This window comes from Pongo pygmaeus, chromosome 12, assembly GCF_028885625.2.
Source record: "Pongo pygmaeus isolate AG05252 chromosome 12, NHGRI_mPonPyg2-v2.0_pri, whole genome shotgun sequence".
Classification (NCBI taxonomy): Eukaryota; Metazoa; Chordata; class Mammalia; order Primates; family Hominidae; genus Pongo; species Pongo pygmaeus.
This window is the reverse complement of record NC_072385.2, coordinates 103,157,496-103,180,750: the sequence shown is the minus strand read 5'-3', so window position 1 is coordinate 103,180,750 and position 23,255 is coordinate 103,157,496. Positions and strand designations below refer to the sequence as shown.

General features: G+C 47.1%; 1 protein-coding gene across 1 annotated transcript in view; it reads right to left on the bottom strand.

Moving 5' to 3' along the window:
- CAPN13 (calpain 13) overlaps positions 1 to 23,255 on the bottom strand; it is an 84,878-nt gene that overhangs the window by 35,715 nt on the left and 25,908 nt on the right. The window contains exons 4-8 of the mRNA XM_054475334.2: positions 19,127 to 19,199; positions 17,491 to 17,606; positions 11,879 to 12,015; positions 5,723 to 5,897; positions 4,672 to 4,746 (exon numbers count right to left, since the gene is read on the bottom strand). Of these exons, the coding sequence (XP_054331309.1) occupies positions 4,672 to 4,746; positions 5,723 to 5,897; positions 11,879 to 12,015; positions 17,491 to 17,606; positions 19,127 to 19,199 (576 nt within the window). The remainder of the gene's footprint in view (positions 1 to 4,671; positions 4,747 to 5,722; positions 5,898 to 11,878; positions 12,016 to 17,490; positions 17,607 to 19,126; positions 19,200 to 23,255) is intronic.

The window sequence follows — 23,255 nt, the reverse complement described above, 5'->3', positions numbered from 1 at the left end:
TAGCAGATAAACAGCAGGGGATGTTGCTTCGGGCTGCAGAGAATTTTATGGGTCCCCAGACTCCTCCAAGCCCTGTCATGGATGGCATCTCTGTTCCACAGACACAACCTGATTCTCTGCCAGCAGCCCAGTGGGAGCTATGGTGCAGTCTCAACAGCACTGTCGTGAGTGAGGAGGGTAGAGGAGGCAGATTTGAGCAAGACTGAGATGGCCTGTGAACCAAGATAGCCAAGGCTAGCCCTCCTTGTCCTGCATCCCGGAGCTGATGAGACACGTTGGTCTGAGAGAAGATGGCCAACAACAGCCTGAACTTTCCTCCCTCCCTCCCTCTCTTTCCTTTCCTTCCTCCCTCACTCCATTTCCTTTCCTTCCTCCCTCCCTTCCCTTCCTCCCTTCCTTCCTCCCTTCCTAATTTCCCTTTCTCCCTCCCTCCATCCTTCACTCCCTTCCTACCCTCCTTTTTTCCCTTACTGCCTCTCGTCTTCCCTTCCTTCTTTCTTTCCTTCCTTTTCCTCCCTCCCTCCCTTTCTTCCCTCCTTCCTTCTGTTTCTTTCCTTTCTTCCCCCCTTGCCCCTATCCTTTTTCCCTTCCCTGCTCCTATTCTTCCTTCCCTCCCTCCCTCCTTCCTTCCCTCCCTTCCTTCCTTCCTTTCTCTCTGCCTCCCTTCATCCCTCCCTCCCTTTCTTCCTCTCTTCCTCCGTCTGTCTCTTCCTTCCTCCCTCTTCCCCTTCCTTCTTATCTTTTTTCCTCACTCCGTTTTTCTCCTCCCTCCATCCCTCCGTTCCTTCTTTACCCCCTGCCTTCCCTCTTCTCTCCCTGCCTCCTTTCCTCCTTACTTTCTTCTCTCGCTGCCCCCTGTCTGGGGTAACTCATAGTCCTGCACTTCAGATAAGGAGGTCTACCCCTTTGCTCCCTCACACCACTTGAGCCAGAGGGCAGGACTGTGGGAAAGTGTCAACAACACAGCAGCCAACCCTTGAACCTGCATCCCCGGGAGCCCGCAGCCCTCAGCGTGGCGAGAGGAATTAAAATATGACTGAGCTGTAGCTGTGATATCGATCTGTGCTAATGTTGTCTGAGGAGACAGAGGCCCAGAGGGGTGAGGAAAGGGGCGAACTTGCTCCATGATTCTTGGTCAGAGGAGAAGGACAACACTCTGAATAGAATAGACTATTGCTGTGTGGAAGAGAAGCTGCAGGTGGAGGCAGGGGTCAGAGCTAGGTGCCTGCTAATGTGCGCTAAGGAAACAGCTAGAGAAGCTAAGCAACTTCCTCAAGACCGCTAAGACAGCGGCAGAGGCAGAATTCCAATCCTGCCACGGTGAATATTCAAAGTCCGGGCTCCTAGTTTTGGAATTGGGCATGAGTAAAGGTTCGTTCTTGAATGTGGCTGTGACCTCGGCCTCGACTGTGACCCTTGAGCCACCTGGTCAATTCCCATGCTCATCAGTGGGGCATTGCTGTGCAGGAGCCGCACAGTCACACAGCGGCCCAGGAGCCTGGCTCGGATAAGGCTCTTTTCTGTTGCTTCCCTTGCCTGCCCCGCTCCCTGGCCAGTACCTCAGCAAAAGGGGCTCTGACTTTCAATGCCTCCAAGAGGCACAAACCCAGGTTTTCCACCCCTGTCTGCCCTACCCTAAGGCACCCCAGGCCTTGCACGCCATTTATTGTTGTTGTTGTTGTTGTTGTTTTTTGAGATGGAGTCTCGCTCTGTTGCCCAGGCCTGAGTGCAGTGGCGCGATCTCGGCTCACTGTAAGCTCTGCCTCCCAGGTTCACGCCATTCTCCTGCCCCAGCCTCCCGAGTAGCTGGGACTGTGCGGGTACCCGCCACCACGCCCGGCTAATTTTTTGTATTTTTAGTAGAGACAGGGTTTCACCGTGTTAGCCAGGATGGATACGCAGTTTATTGTTAACTGCCAGCACCTGACAGAGCCCATGGAGCAGGGACACAAGAAATGGTCACTTGGTGTCCCAAACAGCTTAATGAGCCACCCTCAGTGCCTCACAGATACTCAGGGGCTCCAGTGGGCGCGGGGGAGAAAAGCAGCCTGCGATTCAAAGGGGCTGAAGGCAGGGCTAAATGAGGCATGCAGATAAACACTCACCCCTTTGCCCAGGGGAATCGCCGACTGAGCTAGGTGCATAATAAAAAATGCCAATTTCATTTATCTTCCTGTCTGTGTCCTGCCTAGAGGGAGGACGAGCAGATTAAAAAGCATGCCACATTTATGGGCTGCTTTAATCTTACACTTGTGGTTCCGAGTTAGAACCTCCTCTCTCTGGAGGAGGAATCTTTAACCAAGTCAAGTTCTTGGGCCCTTGTGTCCCTCCTTTATGACAGTGACCTATTGGTGCTCGCACAGGCCTTGGTCTGGGGGAGCAGGGGTCACACTCGAGGCCAAGGCCATGGCTACACCTAAGAATGGGCCAGCCACATGCTTCTTCACTCCCTGGCCTCTGACTCTGCCTCTGACCCTGCTCAGTGCTCAGAAAAGGTGCTACTGGGCAGGAGGTGGCCCAAGTTATCTACCCTGCAGTAGTACTTCCTCAAATGAATTATCCTGAATGCCAGTTCCATTGGCTGTTAATAGTTATTCCTAGCAAAAATGGTTTTGTGGCTAATGGTACAATAAAAACCAGCAGTGTTTGCACTGTTCATACAGGCCTCTTGGAGTCTTTAAAATGTGAATGTACACTCTGAATCTCCAAGGAGGGGATATAATGAGTTGCACTTTCCAAATGTATTTGGAAACCCATTTTCATAGAGGCTAGTGCTTCTTAGAACACATTCTGGGAAGTGTCAGCTACATGGAATGGTGGAGCAGGGATGGATTACACAGGACATGCGGTCTTGATCACCTGTCTTCCCAGGGGAGGTGCTCTGCTTAGACCACTCAGTATATTATTGAAACAACTCCAAGTGTACACTATGGGGGCACAAATGTTCGAGCTGTGGGTGTCATGATCAGGAGCCCAAACGGCAGCTGAGCCCACACTTGGACTCCTGAGTTCCCCTTTGTCGCCCTAGGTGTTCACATAGCTGCTCTGCAACCCAGAAGTCACTGCCATCTCCACAGCCAGCCTCTGCAGAGACTCATGCTCCAAGGTCATCTGGACCTCTGGGTACACAAGTCCCTTCTCCCCTGTGTTCAAAGGAGAAACAAAGGCTATCTCAATGTATAAAAAGGATCTTGTCCAAGAATGGCAAATACATTGCAAAGGTACCTGACTTCCTCATCTCATGCCCCAAACAGGTATTACTAATTGATAACAGCTCTCTTTCCACGAATCTGGAAGTGCTGAGGTCAATTTTGGACAATTACCTATTGTCCAAAAAGCATTCATTAGAAATTGGAGATATTGTCTTGGTTTTGTGATTGGGACACCAATCAAAACATGAAACAATGGAACAACTGGCCTCAGGTCCATGGACAAGAGAGACAGATGGGTAGAGAGAGGAAGGACATGTGGGAAAGGAGGAGAGGCCAGGCAAGTCTGAGAAAGCCACACGTAGAGCCTGATGCTCTGCAGTCCTCGGTCCATAAAGTCCTGGGGGAAATTATGTGCCCTAGAGTTTGGAACTCGGTCTCTCAGGGCTTAGGAGACATTATTAGACCTCAAGTGTTGTGGGAAATACAGAGATCGGGGAACACTTGCAGGAAACCACACCATGGCCAGGAAGTGCTGTCACCGCAAGTGTGGTGACAAATGTAGACGGACACTAAAGAGACAGAGTGTCCAGACCAGCTATCTCTCAGGTGCTATCTATCTAACCTCGTGAAAGACATCTCTCCTATCAGGCCTCAGCTTCTTCCTTTATGAACAGAGAAGGTTGTGCTTCAGTAGTATTTTCCAGGCCAGTGATCACATACATTTTTGTCCAGCCAAAGTCAATTCTTCCATTGAGGAGCACGATTGTCCTACAGTGCCAGCCTCCTCCTCTTCCACGAGGATAAAGTTTTATCTGGGCATATGGGGCCCAGCTAGACAGTGTATGTCCCAGCCTCCCTTGGCCTTGGTGTGGTCATATAATTAAGCTTAGACTAATGGGATGTGAGAGAAATGATGCATGCCTCTTCCAATTCATGCCTTCTATATGGATGTATGACTGTCCCCTGGCCTCTTTCTCTCCCCTGGGTGGAAGATGAGGGATCAGAGCAGCTGTCTTGGGCTCACGGATGGAAGCTCCATGTTGAGGATGGCAGAGCCACCTACTAGTCCTGGCATCACCTGCTTACCTGAGAGAGAAATGAACTTTGTCTTAAGACCCTATATTTTGGAGTGTCTTTGTTACAACAATTTAGCTTGCATGTAACAAATAAAACCCCTTTCAGGGCAAAACTTCCTCCCTGGAGTCAACTGGGTAGTTCATTCTACCTCCTTTGGGGCTGATCTCCCAGTCTAGATAGACAGTCAGAACTGTCTGAGATCAGCAACAGGACAGCAAGATCTCTGGTGGGTTCTCAGAAAGGAGGACACTGGGAGTCAGAACTTCTGGATGAACGGAAGGAGCTGAGGCTGTCCACGGTGCAAGTCACCACAGAGGCGAGGTTGATAAATCCTCATTTCATCTTTCTTGGGCTTTCATGTGATTCTGGCCCCTGTTGAGAGGAACAGGAACACTGGGGCAGAGGCCAGGGGAGAGCTGGACAGGCCAGCAGCCAGCCTTACCTGCTCAGCCCCAGTCACGGTGTAGGCGTGCAGACTCACCAGCCCATTCTCCATCACCTGTGCTGTATCTGTTGGCTTCAAGGCAGAAAAGCAGACCAAACATTAGACATCTACAGGTTCTTCAAAGAAATAGAAGAACACAGTCCAAACAGCCGCTGAGCCATCTGGGCCCCACTGACTCACTTGGGACTGGTATATGGCCTGGAACTCTTTTCTAGAGCAGCAGAGTTGGAAGGCCATTGGGTGTCTGAGGCCCCAGGGATTTCATGCCTCAGGGCACCACCCCCATGAGTGACAGAACCCCATGGAGTCCCGAGGGCCTGGGTTACTCTCTCCACCAACCACATGTCATCAGTGAGACACAGCACAAATATGTCTGCTGGGACATTCGCAGGAGTCAGGAATCACTTGACCCCCACATTGAGAGTAACTGGAGTTTAAAGTGCATCTTGGGCTTCTGGTGGCATTTTGGATTAGCGATGTGTGACTTAAAGCCCACATGTTTCAAGATGAAGGAAGCATCCCCGTGGATAGAAACCAGATGTCTCAGAACAGACTCAAATAATTTGGAGGGTCACCCAAGCTTTTCAAAATGGGTCATGCTGCCCTTGGGTGCTGCCATTAGAGCCAGTGAGCATCAGAGGGCCCTGGGGGGCTCCGTGTAAACTTACGGCAAAATACAAAGGACCTGAAGCTGCGTTCTCCAGTACATGGTAAAGCCCACTGATTGCTCGGGAGCTGTAGCAGTAGGTCCAGGCTCTGAGGCAGCAGCATTGGAAGCCTTGTCCAGCCACTTATGAGCTGTGTGATGGTGAGCACCTTAGGTAGCCTCTCTGAGCCCACCTTTTCTTCTGTGAAGTGAATTCTGCAATTTCTGTCTTAGAAGAAGGCTACTGTAGGGTTCAATGAGGTGACCCAGGTAAAGCACGCTATCAGTGTTCGTTAATGGTGGCAGCTTGCCATACCCTCCTTAGCTGAATGGGCCCCTGGCTGAGCATTCCTGGCTGAGGAAAGGCTTGAACTGGTGCAAAAGGGCTCCCCGTTGACTTACCCCACTTGGAGTGGCACAGGTTATCAGGGAGCCTGCCTTGGTCGCTGTCTTCACTGCCTTCACCAGGTCCACAGGGGAGGAGTGCAGATGGATGTTGGTGATCACGCCTCCTGTGAGGTCCACCAGGGCATCCTCGAGGAAGCCATAGTGCAGATCGGAATAGGATCCAAGCAGCCTGGGAGGGGAAGGGGGGATGAACCATCATGGTGCCTTTGGTGAGATGCTCTGGGAGGGGAGCTTGTGCACTGACCCTCTGCCTATTTCCCAGGTGAGGGGCTGCCTGGTCCACTCCTGACCATGGCCACCCACCTCCCATTTGCCTGGATGGAGATTCTAGCGCTGTCTGCAGCTCCAGGGGCTCCTACCATCCTCTGTACCTTCCTGCCCTGGTCCCCCAGGCCTGCACAGTCCCATAAGTGGCAGCACTGATGAGAGGCTGGGAGTGCCTGTGCTGGAGCCACAGGGCAGGGGTTGAACCCCACCTTTGCCACAAATTTGGCTGCTTGAACTTGGGCACATTAATGAGCTTCATGGGGCTATGTTCCGCATAGTGCCTGGCACGCGGCCATCCCTTAATGAGTACTGGATATTATTATGTTGAGTATCTCCTGCTTCCCATTCAGTTTAACAGCAGTGTGAAGTACTGACTGTGGGCGAGGGACTGTGAGAGGCATATGTTTCAAAACCCCATTCCTGCTCTCTAAGAGCTCACAGCCATACCCTGATGCTGGCAGTGGACATTGGGAGCCACTGTTCTTACTCTGCAAACCCTGATCCAGAATTCCCATTCCCAGAGTTACCCACTCGCCCCCAGATCATTAGGGAGATCACTGGCTTAACTGAAGGTAACATAGGTAAGGATGAGTCTTAGGTAACATACCCCAAAAGCTTAAAACCCTCACCCCCTTCTCCAAAGCATCTCTTCCTGCCACCCCGCCTCCACCCCCACCCATGGCATTTCTGTTTCTGGGAGATGGGCAGGGTCAGACCCAAGAGGCCTAATGTTCCCCAGGAGAGAGGGTGGCCTGATCAGTCACAAAGGAACCTCTCATGCAGGGGCTGGACAGTCAGATTTGTTTTGAGAACTTGGGACGAATTGGAAGGGTTCCATGGAATCTTGAAATTCAGGCAGGGCAAGCTCACAAAGGATATGGAACTGAGGTCAGATCAGGCAGGAGACCCTGGCATCAAAGCCACACAGCAGGAGCCACACTCACTGCTGCCTCTGTTGCTTGGGCTTCTCGCCAGGGACCTACACATTCCTGTCCCCAGTGAGCAGGCAGAGGCAGAGCCCTTCACAGGGTGGAAGGCAGTGGAGGAAGTCCTGGCTGCAGCTTTTGTTCTGGTAATGCAAAATCACACACGATCAGGGCCTGGGTCTATCCTGCTGCTCCCTCCAACTGGGTCTTCCACCCTGGACAAGACCCTTCCCCTCCCTGCCCTTGGCCTTTCATCTGGAAGCTGCAGGGTGGACTGGATGAGTCCTCAACACTCCTTTCTCACTGTTTCCCCCTCTGACATTCTCTCCTCCTGGGGATCACACAGAATTCCGGTAGATTCACTTCAGCAAATGCGTATCGTATCAAGCAGTCACTATCAGGAGGACTCTGCCCCAGGCACGAATGCTTAGAAGGAACGGCTTAGAAAGCCTTTTATTAAAGAAAACTGAGGATTCCCAGAATGAAGGGGCATCTCTACAGGAGCCCCCATGTGACAGATTAATCTTGACTTGTTTTAAAACTGGTTCTAAACCTTATCCTCCTGCTCGCCTTCTCTCTGACCCAGGGTCTAGATTTTTCTCTCTGGAGCATTTGCTCAGTCAACTGTAGAGCCTCCTTTGGTGGTGAGTGTGCCTGGTTGGGGTTCTGGCTCCTGTTCCAATTACCAGGGCGTGGCTGAGGGTGCTGGAAATTCACAAGGACTGGGGTTTGGGAACCCATTCCCCACCAGTGCTACCTCCTGCTCTTTGCAACAGCCCCTTCCTGGTGATACTCTCAGGGCGCCTTTCCTGGCTTCAAACAGGGTTGTGCTAAAGAACAGCACTCCAGAAAAGCCGCGGTAGTGCCTGGCCCCTCTGTCACTTCACTGTCTCACTGCCTGTGGGCCCCGTCTGACATCCTGCACCCACAGCATCCGGCAGTCACCTCGGAGTCACCCAAGACAACCAAAGGCACTCCCTGCCACTCACGGCCAGAGCCCTTTGGTGTCTTCTGAAGTCTTCTCTTACTACGTATCCACAATGCCCATGAAACCTGTCCCAGCAGCAGCTGGGTGTTTTGACAAGGAGCTATCTTTCTGCGTTCTAAACATGAGCTCACGGATCCTGCTGATGTTCAGGATCATGGCAACTATTCTTAGCCCCCTTTGCTGACAGGAAGCAGAAAGGAGAGAGAGAGAGAACTGTGTTCACCGCAGCCACCGCTATTCCTTGTCACCTGAACCAGGAATTCTGAGACAGCCTTGTCCCCATCCTCTGCTTCAGCCTCATTTGGGGAAAATGTCTTTGTGCCCAGCAATCATATGAAAGAGGAAAGAATTCAGATAGAGCCAGAGAAGATGCTGAAATGCTGTAGAGATTCCATAAAGGATGGTAAGCAGCCTACTAGCTCTCACTCCTCAATCTCCTCTCTATTTCACGACCTCTGGGGAAAACAAAACGCTAAATATGGTTTTCATTTGACTTGACCAATTAATTTCCAGACTCCCCAGCAGCAAGGAGAATAGAAAGTTTGGAGACCATGTGTTCACTGGGCTGTTGCCTGCACCCTTGGAGGGAAGAGGTCCCTCTCCATCTGGACAGATAGGCTCTCTACGTTTGGGCTGTGGTCCTCATGTGCCAGACGCTGAGCTCCTCAAGCAGCAAAAAGACAAATCATTTTCTTGTAGGACTGACAGTGTCAGGGATGGTGGGAAGGCGTGGGAAATAGTGACTAGGGAAAATCGTGCTCATCCCATCCTCATCTGTGTGTGATCTTGGGCCAGTCATTTCATCTCGCTGAGCCTGTTTCCTCAACTTTCAAAGAAGGTGGGGTTTGATGCTCACAGACGTCCTTTCTGGCTCTGAAACCCTATAATTCTATGTGATTCACCCCTGCATTTTAGAGCTTCCTTTTTTGGATAGTGAGGGGGTGGGGGACCTTTTAAACAGCTTTAATAGTTTGAGACATTTTATCCTCTGCTAGATTTCTTTAAGCAGTAGAATGCAGATGCCAGGTCCACGTTCCTATTTCTTTTCAAGCTGAATGATTGCTTGAGGTCATCAGTTAACAAAATGGGGTCAAAGTCATCATTTCCTTCTGCAAGATTTCTAATTCTCCCAGGGAACCACTGGTCTCCCCGTTTTTACATAAGGATAAAACGAGGCTCTGAAGAGATGAGGGCTGAATCTGTATTGAAAAGATAATGGCAGTGTTTTCATAAGTAGCTTAGAAGTGAATTAACCTCCCAAACGTGGATTGGTTCAACAACCTTGGCTGTTATCTGGGCTTCATTCTCAAATGCTAATGAGCAGCTGTTTCTGATGCTAGAAATGAACAAAAACTTTAGTTTTTCACAAGTTTGCCTCAAAAAGAAAGAATGCACAAAAAGAGGTCTTGAGGCACCTCGCTGTTTGGACTGTGACCTCCAGAAGGACAGGGGTGGACTGTGGTGCTATCACCACCTCTAGGGCCCAGGACTGCACTTGGCAAGGCTGCCGAATGGATGGGGAAGATAACGATGTCCCCTGGCCAGGTAAGTAAAGACCTGGTAGGCCCAGCTTAACTATGTGCACCTGCCATCTCATCACAAATGGAGACTCAGCTTCTCCATTTGTGGGCTGAGAGGCTGGTTAGGATGATCTCCAGAATTTTCTGGACCTATGATGCTCTCCACTCATTTTCTCCTCAAGGGCATGGTCCTCTCTGCTTTTATCTGCTAGCAGTGATCTCCAGCTCTGGCACTTCCCTCGCCCCTTCAAGGTGCCTGCCTCACACACAGCCCCTTCTGAGGGCAAGTGTCCCTTCCCCAGATCCTGTCCCTTTGTAGCCACTTGACCCAGGTCATGGCTGATTGGGCCGATGGGGTCCTGACCCAGGCTTGACCAATAAGACTCCAACTCTCTGGACTGGAATCAGGTACCGGGCAGGGAATCGGGTGGAAAGCAGCAGAAGGTAAAGACAGAGGCACAAGGCCAGGTGGCCTGATGGGAGTTCAGAGGAAGTGGGGGTCCTGAGAAATGCGGAGTGAGGAGGCAGCAGAGGAAGATGCACAGCAAAGACAGGTGACTGGGCGGGAGGAGGAGCAGCGGGCCAGCTACAGAGAGGAGCAGAGCAGAGCAGAAGCCACAGCAGCTGCAGCCAAACCAATGCCAGAGCCTTTCTCCAGGCCCTGGGGACCAGCCTCATGAGAATCCCTGCCCTTGGGCCTCTGCATACCTTCCTGTCCTATTTCCAGGTGTGCCGCCTTCCCCCTTCATGATATCATCACTGCGAGGTCTTGCTCTTTTTTTAAATTTGTTTCATTTCATTTCATGAACTTTCTTTTTTCCTTCCTTCCTTCCTTCCTTTTATCCACATTCTTTTTCTCCTCCACCCCAAGACAAGCATTTCAGGATGTGCAATATGCACCTTTTGTTTGTATGTGTTCTTGTGAAATGAGAATTGCAGGGCACAGAGTTTCCGTTTCCATAAATAACTGTGCATGGGATTGCTCAGTGCCTCTTACCTCATTTGCAAAAGCTAGAAAGCTGGAGAATGCCAAGTGTTTGCCAGGATGTGGGGATCCAGGAACCCCCAAATAGCACAGGAGGGAGTGTGCACAAAGGCAGCCTCTGAAGGACAATCTGACAATACTTATCTTGGCTACACGCACGTCTCACACCCACTAAGGACACTTCTACGGGGCCTCAAGGACCCTGCCTCTAAGGACCGTCCCGGTCACAGTGCACAGATGGGATCTGTGGCTTCTGACTGCTGCGTGGCTCTCCATGAAGTGTGCCCACCCATTGTACCCACTGACCTCAGTGATGGACACTCCATAACAACCTTGTGGCAGTCAAGAATATCCTCAGATGTGTCCTCTTAGGGGCCCCCAGGAATGTCCCTATTGGGTGTGAGAAGTGTGTGTAGCCAAGCTAAATATTGTCGGGTTGTCCTTCAGAAGGCTGCCTGGGTGCACACTCCCTCCCGTGCTGTTGGAGGGTCCTGGATCCCCACATGCTGGCGAGCACTTGGCATTCTCCAGCTTTTGCAGTCGCATAGGAGGAGACGGATGTGTCATTACTCTTTGTGTTTCCGTTGTATTGATTATGGAAAGTTTGAGTGTATCTTCATCACCTGTGTGGGTGTTTAGGACAGTGCCCTCTTCCTCACACACACACGTGCACCCCCCCATCCACAGTCCTGCACACATCCACTTGAGTCAGTCTGAGAGCGTCTGTCCCAGTGCCAAGCACAGTGCCTGGCATATGGTTAAATGCTCAATAAACATCTGCTGAATAAAAGCAACCCAAAGAATCTAAGTACAACATGTGAATTGGGATGTTTGTAAGTTCTTAAGCTTGTCAGAACCTAAAGGCAGTTCCTAAGTCATGGTATTTTGACCATATGAGAATAAGCATGTCCTGCCCCATGCCCACACATAAATGCCACCTTGTAGCAGCCACACCGGGTGCCCAACTGCCTGGACCACCCCTGATGATGCCTTTATTTGAATCACTCCCATTGTTGGAGATGCCTCCTCCCACCTATCCCCTCTCCCCTTGCTGAAATCCTGCCCATCCTTTGAGGCCTCACTCAAATGCCACCATCTCCACACAGCCTCAGCCTGACTTTCTGTGAGTCAGAGAGTCAGAATTGTTTACTCTCTCCTCCGCGCTCTCATCGGACTTTGACCGTGATATTATTAAATATATTTCTTTGGGCCCTGATACCAGCCTTGCAATAATATCATTGTCAGTGCATATCTCTGTCCAGCCCCTGCCCTGCCCACTCTTCACTATGTGCCTGTGGGACCCTCCTGATGGCCCCAACATGGACCTTTGCACATGGTGATTGTTTATGGAGATGTCCAGCCAGGTGGCAAAGGCTGCAATGCTCCAACAGGGACTGTTTGTATTCTGGGTAGGCAGGACCAGCCCTGAAACTCTGGGCTGATGGGCGGCGGGGTTGTACTTACTTGGCATAGGCTTTCTCCAGCAGGCAGGGCCAGAACTCTTGGTTTTCGTGGCAAGGACGCACAAACAGGCATTTATCTCCCTGGACAGGTAGGCGGTCATCAATCACCACTTCCACCCACTGGCCACATTGCCAGAACTGGAAGAGAGCCAAGCATATGCTTTGACAGAGTTGAGGCAGGAGGGAGCTCCTGGGTCCTCTAACCTAAGCCAAAAGTTGCAACATGACCTCTACAATGCAATAATGAACTCTATTCCAAACAAAATCCCAGCTCAGGTTGCCAGGCAGGAGGCAGGCATGTCAGCTCAACCGGCAGATGGAGAAAATGAGTCACAGACCAACTTAGTCCAGGAAGATATAGTCAGGGAAGAAGCAGACTTGGGTTCTAGCTTCACTTTGCTTCTAAGTGTTGCCTGTCTTTGGCAAGTCCTTTGTGAGCTTCAGTGACACAAATGAAACTCTCCAGGTACTTCTTGTGCACAAATGGCAATAGGGAAGCAATGCTACCAACGGAGGAGAGTGCTGGGGGCAGGGCTAGCATGAGAGAGGCAGAGCCTGCAGGAGCTGAGGGCTTGAAAGAAGAGGCAGGATTTAAGCACGTGGCAGGGAGACAGGGAAGGTATCCCAGACAAGAGGCACACTGTGGGCAAAGGCCTGGAGACAGATGACATGGATGGCTCAGGAGGACTGAGCAGTGACAGCCTCCCTCTGGCCCCCTCTTCTTCCATCAAGCTGGCCCTGCCATTATAGCAGCAGAAAGGATACTGGCTGGCATTGCTACTGCTAAGAGCGCAAATGAACCAGATGTTCCTCTCCAAAACAGACTATTTGAATCTTTAGCATTCAGCTCTAAATGGTTCACCCGGGGCCATGGCCAAATGAGGAAAATTCATAACAAAGCCAGCTTTTTGGATTCTCTTTGCTGGCCTCCCCTGTGTAGAAGCAGCAGGGCTTCCGGCTTCAGCCCTGAGCTTTGGTGAAGGCAAATTGCCACTGGGTGGACTCCATGGAAGGCTGGGTGGATGGGATCGCTCATCCACATGGCCTTTTCCACATCTGGATGTCCCAGATGTCAGGCTGTTGCATCCAGCCGAGGATGCAATTTCAGAGCAGAGATGGAGATTGAGACAGATATGTCAGTGGAGACAAAGCAAAGATGTTTTAATAGTTGCTAATGAGCCAGTGCACTGTGGCGTGTTCTGCACAGCTGTGGACTTGTGTTCCTATTGCAGTGAGCAGCAAGATGTGTCGGCAGTGAGGCTGAGAGGCAACAGGGATGGTTTTAGGAAGGTGATTACAAAATGCATCCAAAGCACCGAGGGAAGCTAATCCCAGTCCCCAGAAGGGAGTACCAAAAGGACAACCTGGATTTTGTGCTTAATTGGGTGGCAGCATGTAGTAGACAGCAGTCAGCTGATGGAACTGTAGTTGAATGCTGGTCTTGCCTCTTATTACTTTAGCAACAGATGTTGAACAAGATAATTCGCTGGGCCTTAGTTTTCTCATCTGTCAAATGGCAGTAAGAGTAAGAACTGCCTCACAGGTTGTGATTAGGATTAGATGAGATCACAAAAGGTGAGATTATGAAAACAAGATTGTAGTTATGAGAGTAGAGATTCTTTTTCAGTGGCCGTTTGGTTCAGCACCTAGGACAATGCCTGGCACACAGTAGGACATTAAGAATGAGTAAGTCCCGGCTCGAATGAGCTTCTCTGGTTAGTTCATCTTAAAAATAACTCTTAGCCCTATCTTCCCACACCAGTAATGCTGACCAAACTTGCTCTCCCTATACAAAGGGGACATCAGATAAGTTTGCCACTCTCAGAGAGGATGCAAAGGGCCTGACTGGTGGTCAAGAATGAGGCCACCACCTGCATTTCCTGGTCCATGCCTCTGGGTGGGGAGGGCTGGCATTTGGATCATGTCTGTACCTTCCAAGAACCATGCTGGAGGCCATTTTGCCAACACTCAGTGGTCTGACAGGGAAACCAGAGTGTTTCAGGTGAAGCATCTGAGGTAACCTGGGCACTGGATAACTTTTGGAGAGCAGTATCCAAGCTCGCAGCAATGAGAGGAGATCTACAGAGGTCAGTGTGCTGCAGCTGCTTCTGGGGAACTGTGTGACTTTCTTCACCACCCAAAAGGGCAGAGTGAGTCCTGCCTGGGCCTTGAGTTGTCCTAACCACCTAAGTAGCTCCACCAATGCTGGCACCCTGGGACAAGCCCAGACACAGCTCAATCCTGGATCCTCTAGCTCACTCCCTGGTGTGGTCCTTGAACCAGCAGCAGTAGCATCACCTGCCTGACAGAAGACCTAATATGCAAATAGTTGAATGTAAGGAGGCAAGAGCAGGATAAAGGAGGGGCCCAGAAATAACAGAGGGAAACTTAGTTGACTAGAAGGATATAGGTCTTCAGATTGAAAAATATCACTGAATTCCCAGACAAGATTAATTTTTAGCAGGTGTACATATAGATTTCTGAACTCCAAGGAGAGAGAGCACTTCTTTTTTTTTTTTTTTTTTGAGACGGAGTCTTGCTCTGTTGCCAGGCTGGAGTGCAGTAGTGCAGTGGCATGATCTCGGCTCACCGCAACCTCCGACTCCCTGGTTTAAGGGTTCTCCTGCTTTTGCCTCCCAAGTAGCTGGGATTACAGGCATGCACCACCATGCCCAGTCAATTTTTGTATTTTTAGTAGAGACGGGGTTTCACCATATTGGCCAGGATGGCCTCGATCTCCTGACCTCGTGATCTACCCACCTCAGCCTCCCAAAGTGCTGGGATTACAGGCGTGAGCCACCGCGCCCAGCCAGCACTTCTTATAGACTCTCAGTTGGAAAGAACACGTCGCATACAAAGTCAAAGTCCAGAGAATAGATTAACATAAGATTTTTCTTCTGCAGCACTGGAAGCTACAAGACAATGAAACAATGTTTACAGACTTTTCAGGAAAAGAAACGTGATCCAAGAATCCTAAACCTAACTGAAATATCATTTTTAAGTGAGAGCAAAGGAAAAACTCTCACATATTCTGAGGAAATTATTAAGGAAATTCTATCTAATAAAGGTTTAATTAGAACAAAAATTTTAAGGAGAAATGAAGGGTGGGAGAAACAGTGGTAGGCAATGAGTTTTAAATATGCTTTTTATAAGAAACACACCTATAACAAAGTGAGCATGAAATTAATAATAAAGAGATGAACAAAAATATAACAGGGAAATGTACATAACAGGAAGCCAAAGTGGCAATAGGAATATCAGGCAAAGAGGAATCCAAGGCCAGAGCATTAAATGCAACAAATAGGGATATTGTACAAATTTTGTTGCAATAAGAAAATAGCAAGATCATAAACCTTTGGGCACCAAAGAACATAGCAGGAAAAGTGTAAAGCCAGAGCACCTGAAAACATAAGAATTCTCCAAACAATAACTATGGGAGGAACTTCTCCTCTTTATGATCTAATGAATCAAGCAGACGAAAAATAAGTAAAGATGAAAGACATAATGACAGATAACACAACTGCAAATCATAGAGCTTGATTCAGTATGTAAAACTCACAACCACTGGATAATATAGATTGTTCTTGTGTGTCCATGAGCCATTCATAAAAACTGCTGTGGGCTTGGCTAGAAATAAAACTACTTTATTACTCTCCCCAAATGCAGAGAGTTATGAATTATATTCTCCGATTATAATAAAACAGAGACTCAGCAACTAAAAGATTATCCCTTGCAAAACTTAATCACTTGAAAATCAAATAAACTTTAAAGAAACAACCCCTATATGAAAAAAGATACAAAAACTAAAAATGTATTATCTTAAACATTAATAAAAGTAAGACTGTTTACATCAAAACCTATGGATACACATCTCAGAGGAAAGTAAAAAGACTAAGAATATTAAGTGTGCAGTTTCAGAAAATCACAAAAAACAATAAAATTAGGAGAAAGCATAAAGGAATTAATAAAGATAGGATTGAAATAATTAGTTATATAGAAAACAAAACCTCAAAAGAAAAAGAATAGAAAAACTAATAAAAATCAAAAGTTGATTTGTTAAAAAAAAACAAACAACACCCACACAACAGATCGATTGGATAAAGAAAAGCGGAATTAAGAAAAAAAGGAAAAGTAAAAATACAGCACAGATTGAGAAAGTAGATTTAGTCACAGATTACAAGAGGTTAAATGAATTGTCAGAGATTCATATAAGCAACTCGGTGGCAATATATTTAAAAATACTGAAGAAACAGTTGATTTTTCTAGTTGAGTATAAATTTCAAGAATTAACTTCGGTAGAAATAAAAGACCTGTTGGATAGCTATTGAATACATTGGAAGAATTAAAGAAATCACATTTAAAAGGGAGGCAGGCCCAGGTAATTTCACTATTGTCTATTTTACTTTCAAAGAACAGTTAATCAATGATTAGCTCTCATTATTCTACTTATTTCAAATCAAGGTATGTAAAGCTCAATCAGTTTGTTTTAAAAAGCTAGCAGAACTTAAACATGATAAAAATAACACAAACTAGAGATCAATTTTATGCATGAGATAGGTACAAAAATTCCAATACAATTTTTAGCAACTTGAATGTACTGAAAGAAGAGTAAATCAAGGAAGCACATTACTGAAGTCGAGAGAAGGCAGGATTTGGCTCTTGTCACTCATTCAAAATTGTGAGGTTCTAGCTAATGTGACAAAGCAAGAGAGCAAAATAAGTTCTGCAAATATTAAAAGGAGACACAAAATTATCTATTTGCAGATAATAGTATTAGATAACTAAACCATTCCAGATTCTGTTAAAGAAAGAATTAAGAACTAATAAAAGAATTTGGTAAGATGGCTAGATGCAGTTTAATATATGGTAAGTAGTAGCTTTTCTCTTTTTTAGCAGCACCAAGTTCAAAATGAGGGGAAAAAGACCTCATTTACATGGGCCACAAAATTATAAAATGTTTGAGAATGAATTTATCAAGAAAGACACAGCACCAATATAGATATAACACTTTACTGAAGGACATAAAACTAGTTCTGAATAAATAGAAAGGTATCCCGTGTTTCTGGAAAGGAAAACTTAAAATAATAAAAATGTAATTTTTCTAAATTAATACATAAAGGCTGCTGCATTCTGTATCACAGTGGCTTTTTTTTAAAAAAATAGACAAAATAATTTTAAAATTCTCATGGAAGAATAAATGTGCAAGAATTACCAAGATATTTTTGAGAAAATGGTAATGAATAATGAAGGAGAACTTATCCTACCAGATGTTACCATTTCCTATAAAGCTACTGTAATCAAAATAGCACGATATGGCACAGGAATAGACAGAGACAAAAACTCGATGTTAGTTACAGGGTTCTCGATCAGTGACTCTTTTGCTAATCATTTCTGTCATTTCTTTTTATTTACACAAAAACATTTCAACTCTAATCTTCCCTGTGTGTTGTCAGATTATAAGCTTGAATCCTTTTTTTGAAGGTAGGGAAGGTAACTAACACGACTGTCACTTTCATCTCAGGCTTCCCGGCCATGAGAAAACTTAAGACTTTCACCTTCCCTGTACTCACAGAGAACCCCATCATATAATGAGCGCTGCAAGGGCACACGTACCCGGAAACGGAAAATGCCAGCATACTGGTGTGAAAAGCTTTGGACCATCAGGATCTTCTGCCTGTACTGTGGGTTCTGAGTCAAGGAGCCCAGTGCTGCCAGGAACCAGCAGTCAGCTGTGAGGGGAGATAAGCCAGGAAAGGCTGACTGGACACACTTGGAAACCCCGTCCCATAATTTCAAAGGTCCTTACCACCAGAGGCCACACACTTCCTTCTAAATAATGCATTTTTTTTCCTCTGAGAGAGGAGAACCAGGGGAGGGAGTCACAGGGACTGGCTCCAAGCAAGATAAAGAAGGGGCAGTGGTGGTGGTGGTGTTCATGGAGTCTCACTCTGTAGCCCAGGCTGGAGTGCAGTGGCATGCTCTCGGCTCACAGCAACCTCCGCCTCCCGGGTTCAAGCGATTTTCCTGCCACAGCCTCCACAGCTGCACCAAGCCCGGCTAATTTTTTTTATTTTTAGTGGAGACAGGGTTTCACCATGTTGGCCAGGCTAGTCTCAAACTCCTGACCTCAAGTGATCCACTCACCTCAGCCTCTCAAAGTGCTGGGATTACAGGTGTGAGCCAGCACGTCCAGCCTTTGATTCTCTTTTTGCCACAGGTGCTCAGTTACAGCAAATTTTGGCAATGATGCTTTGTACAATTGAGGAAAACTGATTCATGTTTTTCTTTGCTATTAGCTCAGCCCGTCCCTGTGCAGAAGTAGGGGGACGTTCTCTCCTTTTCCTCCTTGAGGGATGCATGGCCTCGAGTTTCTCCTTGGACGTCCTTGTAAGCCCTTTTGAGTCTCTCCTCCCCTCCCTGAGTCCTTTCTCCTTCACCCCTAACATGATCAATTTGTCTTTGAATGCCATTTCACATCAGGCACTGGGTTCAGTACAGAAGCCACAAAGATGGCCTCAGAGAGGTCCTTTCTCCAGTTAGGTGAAACCCTAACAGGGGAACCATTGGCTGGTGGCCAGGCAGGCTCTATTGACTTGGTCCAAGGCACGGTGATTTCACCAGGCGAAGTTCAAGTACAGGACCCATCATCTGCAAGCTGACATTTTGAAAGCTTAGAGTGTATTCTCAGAAGGGTTGTTGTTTTTGCTGTCTCCCAACTCCTATACACTTTCCAGCCAGCTCTGCCCTTTCACTCCAAGGCTTCTCTTTCTGAGGTTTCTTTTGGCCACACCTGGAACAGCCCAGGTACCTCCTCTTAGGCAGCCCCTCCTGTTTCACTGTCCATGTCCTCCAGCTCTCAGCAGCTCCTTTGCTCTGGGGCTGTCTGGTGGGGTGGGAAGCAGTCAGAGAGTGCTGGATTCTTAACTCTGTTGCTAACTGAGTGTGTGACATTAAGCAAATTATTTTACCTCTTGCACTCTCCATTGTCACATATATGAAATGGGGTTGTTGCACATACAAGGTGTCTTGCACAGTCATTGCAGAAACTCAGTGTATGTTTGCTTGCATTTTTCCTGTCTCCTTTTCCCCTGCTCATTGCAGGCTGCAGGATTGGGCGTGAGCAGTTTGTCCACAGAAGCACCAAGGGAACTGGCCTTTCTCCCTCAGAAGTGGGGCAGAACTCTGTGGGTAGGCACCACCCTCCACCACTTCCTATCCAGGGCACGGAGGGAAGATGTTGCACTCTTACCTGCGCCTCCTTGTTGGATGTCAAATCTGCTTATATCATCCAGGATGAAGTGAGGAGGACCCCCTGGTAGATCCTTTAGGAAAGAGGGAGAAAAGCTATGAACATCGTTTATTCCTTTGTATCCCAAAGTGACGTCATTCACTTTGTCTTTCAAGGGTCGAGGTTAATTCTTAAATAGGTGCTTAAAATCCGAGTTAGGAAAGTTCACCACGTCCTTCAGCCTTTATTGCTACCAGGAAGGCAGCAGGTGTCACGGAGTGTAAATGTAACTGACGAGACAGGCCATAAATGCATTAGCATACTACATGAAGAGATAACATAAATAAGGACTTGGAGTCCTTGGATCAAATAGCCATTCCATCTCGACAAGGCAGTGCTTTATTAAGAGGTTGTAAATAAACCATCAAAAATGAATAGAATACATTTATTAGAGGAGAGGTTTATAAATGTAATAAAGTACTATAACTTTCATAATAAAGCTTTTGTTGTGAAATGGTATATCTCAGAAATTAGCATAGGTATTTTGGACTCCAGGTTTAAGTCTAGCCATATGCTATAAGGGATACAAGGTACACATGACTCAGCTCTTTGCCCACTCCCTGGGTAACTCACAGACTGGGTCTGGAAGGCCGCAGTCCACTTGTGTGAGGAGCTGGTACTCAGTGCCCGGTCCTTCCTTAACTTCTAACACACATAGTGCCTGCCAGCCAGAGAAAGTGGTTATGGAGGATTCCACCAGTGCTGCCACATCTGGGAAGAATATGAAGAACTCTCAGCAGGCACCAAAATTGTGAGAGTTCCCAAAGGGAATCCCCAGGCACTTTGGGAGAACACCAGGCCACAGGTCTGGCTTCTGCCCCAGCACCAGCCGGTCCTCTAGACTTGGCCAGGATGACCTCGGCCTCCTCTCTATGCAGCTGTTCCTGGATTTGCATAATTTGGTAATTGGTCCTTGTATCATTTCTTTTCACATTGACCAATAAGTCTGCAGAGAGCAGGCCTACAAACTAGAATTGGATTCATTTTCTCAGTAGCCATTCATGTACAGAGTCATGTGCCTTGTAGAACCTGCCAGCTCTTCATAAACTGCCCAGGTTTCCTGGAAGAGATGCACACTAAGGGGAAAACGAAGGTGTGCCCGCCTGCAAACACAGGATCCTGGCCGTGGGGATCATTTTACCAAACTCCTCCCACTGCTTTCTCTGCAACTAACTGACACCGTCACATGCCGGGAGGGGAAATCTCAGGCCCAGGCCTCACCCGGGTGAGGGGGACCCTGGGGTGGCACCAGGTCCCACCCTCTGCCAGAGCCATGGTGGGCAGAACTTTGGCATTTCCTCCAACGCAAGAAAGAGAGAAGGACGCTCAGAGGGCCTTCGGCTGCATGCAGGGCTCCAAGTAGAGCCAGTTTTAAAATGGTGTAGGGCATTTCAGTAGCCTTTACTTGTCTCCTCTCTCTACTGGAAAAGGGGACTTAAGGTCTCAAAGGAGGCCTGCTGTCAAAGATCCTCCACTCGTGAGAAGTAAAGAAGAGATGGAGGCTGTGGCATTTTCAGACCAGGAACAAAGACAGCTTTCCTCCATTTTCTTGACCTTGGCCACAGCTCTTCTTCACTGTGGTCTTGCTAGCTCCCCTCCAGGGATCCCCAGGGCAGGGGTAGGTGTGCTTGGAAAGCCCATTCAGACAGACCTGCTGTGGAATCCTACTCTAACATTTCTTCCTGCGTGACTTTGAGACCTTGAACAATTCCCATTACTTTGCTGTGCCTCAGTTTCTTCATGTGTAAAATGGGAACAATAATACAAAATGTAAGGACATTTGAGAGAATCTAATGATGATGCAATCAAGGCAATGGCTGTCATTCATCAAACCCTTGCTGAGGGCAGGTACCTTGCTCCTGGGTTCTCTCTGGTAGGCTCCCAACAGCCTTGTAAAGCTGGACCAGTCCTTACATTTACAAATGAGGAAGGATGTGAAATACTTAGCACAGTGTCTGACATAGTACATGTTCAATAAATATTGATCCCCCTCTTTTGAAATATTTGCAAAATTAAAAAGGCTATACTCAGACAAACCCATAGCCTCAGATGCATTCATTATTAAACAAGATAGAATAAAAACATGAATTTAGCAGTCAATGCATAGATCTTAGAAAGAAAAAGACAAAAAGAGCCTCACAAAAATAGGAGGAAGAACTGAAAAGAATAATTAGTGAATTATATACCAGAAAAACAGCAAGATTAATAAATAAATTGTTCTATTATTTGCCTTTGAAAGTAATGTCCAATAATGGTTTTTGCCATTACTTTCAATGGCAAAAACCACAATTACTTTTGCACCAACCTAATATTTGGGGGAGGGTTACATAGACCCAACCTTTGGCAAATATGGTAGAGAAACCCAAATAAAAATAGAATTAAAAATTGGGCTTTAGAAATATAAAATCATGATGTAGAATTCTATGCCAATCAATTAAAAAATCTGATGATTTTCTGACAAAAATTAACTTGGCTAACATTAACTCATGTTAGCAAATAAGCAGAAAAGACTAACAGCCTTGGAATAGTATTTTAAAGTTACCAAAGAGTATCACCCGAATGCCCTATAAAGGCTTACAGGTACATGCAATTTTTCCTCTGAGTTCCCTCAAACTTTCAGAGAATAGACAATTCCAGTGTCATTGACAGTTTCAGTGTAAAAATAAAAATTAAAAAAGAATCCTGCCACCATTTAAGAAACCAGCATAGCCTTGATGCCCAACCTGAGAGAAAACACACAGACATACCAGACTTATTTTGGATAATTTGTTATCATCGTGTAGGATTTGCTGTAGAAATGCAGAATGCAAGGATGTTTCACGTCAGACATCTAATAATATGAAGTAGCACTTACATGGGCCAAAGGGAGAAAAATTTGTATCCTTTCAATAAATGCTATGAAGGCATTTGATAAACACACAACAACTTTTTATGATTTACTAGAATAATAAAAATTAAAAACAAAAATTTTAGCTAATTAGGAACAAAAAGATATTTTAATGTGATGAAAATTAAATGGTGATGATTTTAAACCACAAATCAATAGTCGACTTCAAGTTTATGGGAAAACACAGGAATCATTTGCATCAAAGGTGGGCACAAAAGCAGCTTCTGTGTCTCCTGTCCTCTAAGCTGCTTGTTCCTCCCAGACCCTGGACTTCAGAGCTGTGACCAATAATCCAGAAAGAGAGATGGTAGGAAGGGATGGAAATGATACCCAGGAGCATTTTAGTCTGCCAGGCTGACTTCCTGAGACGAGGCCCATTAAGAAAACAGGTAAAGATGGCTGGGAAAATGTGAATGTGCTGACTCTGGGAAGGCCACCTGTTACCAGATGGGCCAGGCACATCAGGGCAGTGAAGCCAGTGTGATGAGAACCTAGATTAGATTCAGGCTGAACTGCCAGCAATGGGCAGTCTCCAGCCGACTGTGAATCACCCAGCAGCTTCACAGACAGGGAGACTGCTGTGTCCCACCTCCCACTACTTTGATTTCATAGGTCATTCAGAGATAGCGTTTAAGATTCACATAGCTTCTCAGGGGATTCTGAGACCCAGCCAGGGCCAGGGAGCAGGTTCAGAGAAGTTGAGCGATTTGTTCCAGGTCACACAAGAAACAGGCTCTGAATCAAGTGTCTGCCTCCATAGTGTCTTGTTCTTCACTCTGACCACACCAGCAGGCAGCATCTTCTCAACTTTATGTTTTCAGATCCTGTGAGATGGACTTGGCCTTTGAGGGCTCTGAAACATTATTAGTACAGAAGGAAGCTGGGATGGTTAATTTTATATACCATCCTAACTGCATCACGGAGCGCCCAGATACTTGGCTAAGCATTACTTCTGGGCATGTCCATGAGGGTGCTTCCACATGACATTAACATTTGAGTTGGGGGATTTAGCAAAGCAGATTCCCTTCCCAGGGTGGGTGGGCACCATCCAGTCTATTCAGGGCCTAAACAGAGCAAAAGATAAAGGGAGAATTTGCCCTTTCTCTGCCTGACTCCTGGAGCTGAGACATTGGTCTTTTCCTGTCCTTGGACAGGGAATTACATCATCCATTCTCTGGTTCTCTGGCCTCCCACTCAGATTTA